At 38.8% G+C, this 9,128-nt stretch overlaps 1 protein-coding gene across 1 annotated transcript in view; it reads left to right on the top strand.

Moving 5' to 3' along the window:
- Positions 1-213: 213 nt before the first annotated feature.
- Cbr-twk-11 overlaps positions 214-9,128 on the top strand; it is a gene marked incomplete at both ends in the record, with an annotated part of 9,813 nt that continues 898 nt past the window's right edge. Inside the window, 17 exons of the mRNA XM_045237915.1 lie at positions 214-231; positions 1,287-1,351; positions 1,399-1,488; positions 1,537-1,654; positions 1,704-1,777; positions 1,803-1,993; positions 2,038-2,205; positions 2,266-3,044; positions 3,094-4,508; positions 4,560-4,954; positions 5,000-5,310; positions 5,490-5,561; positions 5,605-5,748; positions 5,795-5,950; positions 5,998-6,129; positions 6,246-7,181; positions 7,327-7,695. Coding sequence (XP_045096688.1) covers positions 214-231; positions 1,287-1,351; positions 1,399-1,488; positions 1,537-1,654; positions 1,704-1,777; positions 1,803-1,993; positions 2,038-2,205; positions 2,266-3,044; positions 3,094-4,508; positions 4,560-4,954; positions 5,000-5,310; positions 5,490-5,561; positions 5,605-5,748; positions 5,795-5,950; positions 5,998-6,129; positions 6,246-7,181; positions 7,327-7,695 — 5,433 coding nt within the window. The remainder of the gene's footprint in view (positions 232-1,286; positions 1,352-1,398; positions 1,489-1,536; positions 1,655-1,703; positions 1,778-1,802; positions 1,994-2,037; positions 2,206-2,265; positions 3,045-3,093; positions 4,509-4,559; positions 4,955-4,999; positions 5,311-5,489; positions 5,562-5,604; positions 5,749-5,794; positions 5,951-5,997; positions 6,130-6,245; positions 7,182-7,326; positions 7,696-9,128) is intronic.

The raw sequence follows: 9,128 nt of genomic DNA, 5'->3' as shown, positions 1-9,128 counted from the left end.
ATGTCGTCTCTTCATCCTACACACTATTTCTATACAAATTCTTCTTGACTTGTCGTTGATTAGGTGTGGCTCCTGGGGGGCTCCCCTATGCTCTCACAATTACCGTCAGGCGTTGAGGTTGTCCATCAGCATTGTGTTGTTTTCTAGTTAGCTGGTTTTTTTGGAGCTGTAGATTTCTGGTGAATTGTTCATCACGTTGGTGATCATCTTCTAATGTCCAATGATAATTTTGTAAGTTTGGGACCTTTATCCAATTACTGTAACCATTTTTGTTCTTTATGTTCTTGAAACTGATCTTTGCAAGTATCTTCTCCTTTTTTCAAAACCGTTTTGTAGAGAGTGACTCCTCTGTTCCCAGTTATTGCAACTGCTCTTTGCACTTTCTGATATGTTTTTTATAATTACGTCACAGCGGCTTCCTAATTTAGAAAGAACAAACATGTCAACAGTACTGTACGCAAGGCCATAAGTTTTCCTCTTCTCTCTTTTTCGCAACAACTCGAATCAGGCTCCTTCTCAAGTGTTTTGAATACATTGCGTAGAGTGTCAAGCCGTAAAATCTGTTGCCTCTTGAACTTTTGTGAATGAATTGGAAGATTTACGGGGAGAGGAAGATGAGCATGGAAAAGATTAGAACCTTTTCGCAAATTGATAACTCGATTAAATCAAAGGGATCACCCAAGGATAGAGTGTGTTGGTGTGTTTGATCAAGAAATGAATGGCCAGCAGGAAAAATGAAATGGATAGTCAAACAATATCCGATCGAATAAACTTTTCATTCACTTTCTTCCTATCAAATCATCGCTAGGTTTTTTCTTCGGCTCATCTCACATTCCATGCTCGTTTCATGTCACTTTTACTCAATAGAAATAATGGAAGTAATACAAGTAGTTATACCGTTGCGTTCAGAAAAAACCGAGAACACCAGGTACAGTTTTTTAAAAAATATTTTTCTGGATCAGATGAACCTTAAATACCTTAAAACATTTATTCGAAACACCCCTTCTAATAGAAGAGCCATCTGAGAGGGGGCGGAAAAATAGAAGGGCTCTCTTCAAAATGCGTAGTTTGAAATCAAACCTTTGGGTACGTTTCAGTGAAGCATTTTCCGGCAATTCATTGAAAAACTCTTTTTTGCTGAAAAAAGCTAAATATTGTTTCGTTTTAAAAAAATTCTGAAAAAGGACCGTAAAAATAGAGGCTCCCCAACCTCTAATAGAAGGGCTGTCTCTTTTAATACAGGTGTTACGGTAACTTTCCTTCAATAGGAATTTCTCTGAATTCAGGCAATTGAAATCGACCCCCCGGATGATGTGGAATATGACATCGAGGCAGGATTCAACTCTTCCACGTAACCTAAGAAGATTCCAAATTCAGTTCAATATCCTTCAATTCCAGATGTCACCTTATGCACAATTTTGAAGAAGAACGCCCAACTTCTCTAGTTGCGTCGATCCGGGAAAGTGCAATAAGCTCCAAACGAAAAGTGTAGGCGTTTATTTATTACAAATTCCAAGTAATCATGAAAAACTTCAGCAAGTACTACTGCTCGTTCTTTTGCTCTCCAATAAAAAAGTTACTCTCCACATTCAAATTGCTCATCATAATCGGACTCTACTCATTTATAGGGGCACATTTATTTATGTATTTAGAAGTGAGTAAACGTGCAGATTTCGAAATGAGATGAGGGTTCTTTGATGCAGGTTCCAACTGATTTAGAAGCAAAAGAGGATGGGTTCCATCAGAGAAAAATTGCGAGGGAAGTGATGGTTTTGAAGTGAGTTTTTTTGCAATTAGTGCAGAATGCAGAGAATACTAATCATTTTCAGCCTCCGAGCAATTTACTACGACAATCGAGATGATAGAGAAGAACGATGGAAGCATGCGATACTCAAATTCGAAGAAGATATGGGTCTAGAAGAACCAGTTGTTGAAACAGACTGGACGTTTTGGATGTCTTTTCTGTATGCTGGAACTATTTTTACAACTATTGGTGGGCCATTTTGATATCACTAAAATTTAGAAACCCTTTTTTAGGTTACGGAAATATCGCTTGCAAAACTAGAGCCGGACAAATAGCCACAATGGTTTATGCTTTTGTTGGAATTCCTATAATGTTGGTGATGCTCACTTCGCTCAACAATTTCTTGTTGAAATGGATAAAGATAATAACAAATGGGTTGAGTGATATCTTGCTTTATCTTGGTGAGTTTTTTTTTTGAAAAACATTTTTTTGAATATCTATGATGAAAAGGCATTTATCAGGAGTGCGTCTGGGAATAACAGTGATCCGGCAAGATGAGGTTCAGAAGCGACTACGGTACACAAAGTTTGCAAAGAAGATGAAAGAATGGAAACTGTCAAGTCATGGAGCACCCAGTAGTATTGCTGTGAGCTTTAAAAAAACTGAAAATATCGAGAAACTCAATTTTCAGATAAGCAGTTCGGAAGAAAATCGACTAAACTCAACGCCAGAAGACGATGAAGAGGAAGAGATGGAATTGGATCCTCCAGTGCTCTCGACTCTTTTTGCTACGGTCGCATGGATTATGTTATCCGCTGCTGTATTCTGTCTCTTTGAAGATTGGACATTCTTCACCAGCTTCTATTTCTGCTTCATTTCTCTGACAACCATAGGACTTGGTGATGTGACACCTGCGAATCCAGAATATATGATTGCTACATTTGGTGTCGTCATAGTTGGTCTCTCGATGCTCACTGTTTGTATAGATGTCATTAAAGAGAAGTTGGCGCAAATGTACATGGCATTGCTCCAGAAACTATTGCAAGAATATATGGAAGCTGTGAAAAGTGGTGATCCGAATGCCGCGTCAGCAATGATGGCTGGATTTCAAGGAAGAGCGAAATTCCTGATGCCTCTTATCAGTAAGAATGAAGGAGCAAAAGTGATGGATAAATTCAAACAGGATTGTACAAAAAAGGGAATCGATCCCCCTCCAGTACTGACAAACATCAACCCTGAAACTGGAATGCCTGCATTTGCCAACGCACCACGAGAAGATTTTAGAGACTATATTGATGTGGTGAGTTATTTAAGTTTGAATTTTCAATTTTCAAAAAATTTCTATTCAGGCACAAGAGATGTTTGCAGAAGAGCAACAAAGGCTTACACAAACTCCATTATCCAAATCCACTGACTTTTTCCAATCTCCAACTCCTCGCCCTACTGTAACCGTTGCTGTCACACAAACATCTGCTCCTCCTCCTACTAAATCTCTGGAGGTGCAAGCAGGAACCACAATGGGAAAGTTCCATGATTATGGATCACAAACACAAACCGAAAGTTCTGATGAAGGAATTCAAACGGATTATAGTGTGGATTTTGATGATGAAATGAATAAAGAACCGAAAAAAGTGATGGCAGATGCTGGAACTCAATATGAAATAGTTTTGTTGACAAGTATTGGAATCCAACCAGAAGTCTCGTCTATCTACATTGGTGCTGAGCAATCCGATCATTCAGATGAAGAGAGTGCATTTGAATCCGAAGACGAAGATGATTTCTCAGAATACTCGTCTTGCGATGATGAAAGTGAATTGAAAAGCTCGGCGAAATACAAAGAAACAAGTCTTCCGTTTGAAGTTGAACATCCAGGAATGATGTCTCTCGGATTACAATCCCCACCAATAGAGATAACACCGTTTAGTGATGATGAATCTGCATTGAGTGAAGCTAGAAGTTCTCCTGCTTCCACGTCTTCCAAACCGATGAAATTATCACCACCAAAGTTTTCGAAATCGGCTTCAATCGATTCCACGGAGACTGTAATTCATGTGAAACCAGAAGAGAAGGAAAAGAAAGAAGAAGAACGTAAGGAAGAAAGTACACATGAGAAGAAGAAAAGGAGAAAGAAACGAAAGAGAATGAAGACCAAAAAGTCCCGAGAGCACGAGTTGAGATTCTTGAAGAACAGTGGAAATCAGACGTCTCCTGTTCTAATGGACTGTTCCACTCAATACGAAGTGTTTACAACGGATTCTGGATCGCAATACGATGTGAAGGGAAGAAGTAGAAAATGTCAGACAAAACTCTCTAGCATCAATCATGAACAACTTCAAGGAATTCGAGAAACAGTTCAGAAGCTGAAGAGAAGAGAAAGTGAGATGAGTAGAGCGTCAAATGTCTCTGAAAGTGATTGGGATAGTGAAGCAGGAAGGGAATCAGAAGTTGCTGAAATTAGTTTGGATTTGTCAGTGGTTGCGTTAGGAGTTGACGAGACTGGAAGAGTGGTAGAAGTACCAAAGCCATCAAAACCGCAAGAATCTCTGTCACCCACATCTTTGAGAACAACTTCAGAATCGACGTCCGCTGAAAAAGTTCATATAGATTCTGAAGATGAAGAGATTGAAAGTCTAGACGAACTTGAACTGTATACCACTGATGCGGGAATGCAAACTGAACCAAAGATGATGGTGGATCAGCAAGATTTTGCAACTCCAAAGAGTTTGGACATTATCAAAAATTGCAGTACACAAACTACTTTCAGGTAACCTTTTTTGAATATTTATTTTCGTACAAATTCAAAATATTCTTTCAGTACATTCCATCTACCACAAAAGGTTTATGAATCAGCAAGCACTTCAAGTGATGAGGAAGATGTGAAATCGGAGAGTGATAAAGACAAGAAATCAGAAAACGAAGTGTTCTTTATGACAAACGCGGGAGTACAAACTATGCATACGTCATTCCATTTGGAGGATAAACCGAAGATAGTTGAAGAAGAGAAACTTCAGAAAGAAGAAAAAACAGATATGGAGGAGATGCCGTTGTTTTTGAAAAATTCAGAATGCCAGACGTTTGAACTTGAGATGCTGACTTGTTCGACATCGACGGAAGACGTTAGATTCGTAGGAGATGCTGAAACATCTGATGGATATTGTCAAACAGCTTTAGAGACGAAGAATTTTGAAGTTCAGACAGTCGTGAAAGATTGTAAGCAATACTAAAATTCAGAGTTTCAATTTTTCAATTTTTCAGATCTCGAAACCACAATGCAAACTGAAGATCCATCTCTGGTAACAGATGCATGCCAAACAGAGTCGATCGAAGGAACTACAGTTCATTCACAAACTGATGCTCCCAACACAAGATCGTTCATTTGTCAAACTGAGAGTGCCGTTGAGCCAGAAGTTCCTCCTGTGCCTTCAGTAGAATCTGTTCCTGTGGAATGTCAAACTGACACGTTAGATCTAGAAGAAATAGAAGTGCAAACGGAAATAGAAACATCGGTAACCGAATCGCAGACAGAAAATGCCATAGTTGATGATGTAGAAATGCAGACAGAATTAGTGAGTTTATTGTAAAACCTGTAATAGAAATTCCCAATGATTTTTAACTTTGAGCCAATTTATCTCGGTGCCTGTTACAGATAACAAACAGTGTACAACTGATAATTTTAACCATAAACGCTTCTATCACAGGCCTTATGGTATAAAACTGAAATTTAGGAAATCATACACCGTTTCAGACTGAAACAATAACTTCCGAATCCCAGACAGAAAAAGTGACTGTTGGTGATCTGGAGATGCAGACTGACCAGGTGAGTCTTTTGAGAATTTGCATCATAGTAACCGTGGTTTCAGACTGAAAACACAACTTCGGAATCACAAACTGAAGGAATGGTTGTTGGTGATGTCGAAATGCAAACAGAGCAGGTTGAAACCATTGCTTCTGAATCACAAACCGAACAGCACAGTGTCGGAGATATTGAAATGCAGACGGACGAGGTAAAGCTTCATAATACAATTTTTTCAAAAACTAGAAAACTTTCAGAAAGACACATTAGCCTCTACATCGCAGACTGAACAACTTTCAATAGAATTCCAAGAGACACAAACTGATGAAGTGACTTTTTCTAGAGAAGTTCCATTGGTAGATCAAATAACCCAATCAGAAACAGCCGAATTCCACGATTCTGAAACTCAATACGTTTGTTATCATTAAATTCACAAAATAACCTCTTTCAATTCTTTCAGACTTTATCAATTGAAGATAGAGACGTCCAAGTTACGCCAATCTCATTCGAAACTCAGACTCAACATTCCATTGAAATCGAAGTGAAATCTTGCCAAACTGAAGGAGTTAGAATGAAAAATAAGAAGAGTCAGGTATTTTTAGAAATCTAACCGATGAGCATTTTGAATTATAACTGTAACGAGTGAAACCCAGAACCTCTCTCCAAAATCCAGTCCTATTTAAAAGAAACCCCTAATATTTTGTTCAGGTAGAAGATGACTCAACACTATCAATTCTCAAAATAGATAATGAAAGTCAAATTGAAGTGGACACATCGTCCATTAATCTTTCTCCAGTTAGATTAGATGTTTCCCATTCGTTCACAATGACCGAACCAGGAGCTTTGGAAGAGAAAGAAGTACAAGTCGATGAGGATTGTTTCGAAAGGGAAGAAACTTCACAAAGATTTTTCGCGGGACCACTTTGGAGTGATTTCGATTATACGCCAGAGTTTGGTGAAGAGGGAGATGATGAGGAAGTGGTTGATGGGGAGACGCAGACACATGACGGAAGCGAGCCAAAAGAACTAGAAGAGGATGAAGAAGAAGAAGAAGAAGAAGAAGAAGAGGTAGAAGAAGAATATTATGAAGAAGTAGAAGTTGATGACGACGGAAATGAAATTGAAGGAGGAATAGTGAAAAAGGAAGGAGTAGAAGAAATTGAAGATGACATCGAAAAGAAAGCTAAAGCTGAAGCTGATGGAGCTGATGCCAGCCTTAAATCAGCAGAAGATCCTTCTTCAAAAGCTACAAAGAAGTTCAAAAAAGTTATCAAAAAGCGAATTGTTAAGAGACTCAAGAGCAAATCGGAAGCGCAACTAGCTAGTGCTCAACGATCAACAGACAGCCTTGCCGATAGTGTCGCTGATGAGTTCGCTGTCCAATGCTCTCCAGAATCCTCTGAAATCAAAATCCAAACCGTCAAATTCAAAAAGAAGAAGAAAACATTGAAGACCACCGAACCCAAAGTCGAAATGAGTACTTCAACAGTTCAAGCAACAATTGAAATGTGTGAACAAAGCGCTGGAGATGTTGAAGACGATTGGCTTCAGGTGAATGTGAACGCTGGAATCACCACTTCTACTTCACTATTGCAGAAATTGTACACACTTTTCTACACTTTACTATCGGCACAACTATCGCATGTATTTTATTCAAACTCTAATTTTCAATTACTACTAACCCTACTTCTACTCTATCAATCTCTTTTATCAAATGTGATAAGAAGTTTGGAAGATCTGATTCTTCCTTTCGCCTTCCTCCCAAACTTCACCAATTTCAAACTTTCAGGTTTATGTTCAAGAACTTGACGAAGAACGCCGCATGCGTATGTCTGACATTGGCATACAAACGGGAGTCCTGGCCCGTGTACAACACATCTATACACGACCAATATCCGATGATGCCGGATCATCATCCTCCACTGCTCCGATCACTCTCCGAAAGTCTTCGGATTCTGACGTCGAGCATGTTCCAATGAGGACAGCGAAGAGCAGTGAGGAGTCATTGGCACCATCGGCGTCTGGAACCGCAATCTCTGCTGCCGAATCAATGGATGATCGGTTGTGGCCAGAGAGAGCAAGTCCATTTGCGTCGAGGCACAGTTCATTAAAGAGAAGGAAAAAGGAGGAGAGAAAAACAAGTGACAAGACTAATATTGTGAGTGATTTATTATCATTTTTATAGTGAACCAGAAAGGGTCCAATCCACGCGATCGTATCCCCACACCAGGGGGCATTTCCCGTATTTTGTTCACGATTAACCCCGATTACTGTACTCTGACAAAAACCACTAGGCTCTGGGGAGAACTCGAACCAACGATGGTTGATTCAAATTCATCCCTGTTAACCACTAGGCTAATCGGGAGCACGTTAGATGATGTTCCGATGGTTGTTATATACTACACGTTTTTAAAATTAAAAATTAACTTTTTCTTTTTTTGTTTGGTGTAGATTAAATATATACCGAAAAAAATTTGAAGCGGTTTGGAACACTTGCTCTTCAGATGTGCTCACTGGAGCATAAAAGGTATGGTTCTAGAGTTTGGCTATAAGTCGGCTCAAAATGATTGCAATTTGTTCAAATTTTGAGAGAATGTGTGTCTTTAATTGTACTACAAATTACATACAAAACTTTGTTGTTAGGGAACAAAACATTTTCACAATTTGTTCATTTTTGTGTATCAAAAACGAGTAAAACAAACAAGCAAAATTTTTTGTTCCCAAAATACAACGTTTTGTATGTAATTTGTAGAACAATTAAAACACACATTCTCTCAAAATTTGAACAAATTGCAATCATTTTGAGCCGACTTATAGCTATACTCCTGAACCATACCTTTTATGCTCCAATGAGCACATCTCAAGAGCAAGTGTTCAAAACGCTCCAAATTTTTTTTCGTATACATTTGGATCTACAACAAACATTTTTCATCACAAAGCCAATCTTTCAAAAAAAGTCTGGCGGAAAAATTGTTTTTTCTTCCGTAGTCATCGTCACGTCTGTGAAGATTCAGAAGACGCGAAATTGATTGAGTTTCAAAAAACTTATATGGTGTTTTGTTTTTAACAACTGAAGTAACTTCTAATTTGACTTTCAGATAGCTTTGTTTTTACGCATACATTAATTTAGGGTTCTAAGCTTACTTTTCAAGGTCTGAGCCTACTTTTATTTCCGTAAAACCGGTACTAGAAGAACCGGCCCTTCTATTGTTCCAAGGTTCCTCCGGAGGGCCCTTCTATTACAGGGGCTCTTCAATTAGAGGGGCCCTTCTATTTTTCTGGCTAGTTTTTTTTCCGAAACTTTGCATCAAAAAAAAATCGACGAAGTTTCGTTCATTCATGAAAATCTGCCAATTTCAACCAAAATTTAGCAAGATTTGCATCGAAAAATAGAATTTCAACAAATTTCTATTGACTTGTGGAGTTCCTGGAATAGTTCACAGGTGATTCGCGAACAATCCGTTACGGACTCTCCGTTTTCGCGCGCTGTTGAAATAGGAATCGTATGCGGACCGTACGCGAACCGTTTCCAGCAAAACACAGCACATTATTGCGGGTTTCTCCGTATTCTGTCCGTTCGCGAACTCCGTA

The sequence above is a fragment of the Caenorhabditis briggsae genome (genome assembly GCF_000004555.2).
Source record: "Caenorhabditis briggsae complete genome, chrV, whole genome shotgun sequence".
Classification (NCBI taxonomy): Eukaryota; Metazoa; Nematoda; class Chromadorea; order Rhabditida; family Rhabditidae; genus Caenorhabditis; species Caenorhabditis briggsae.
This window is presented reverse-complemented; position numbering and strand designations above follow the sequence as displayed.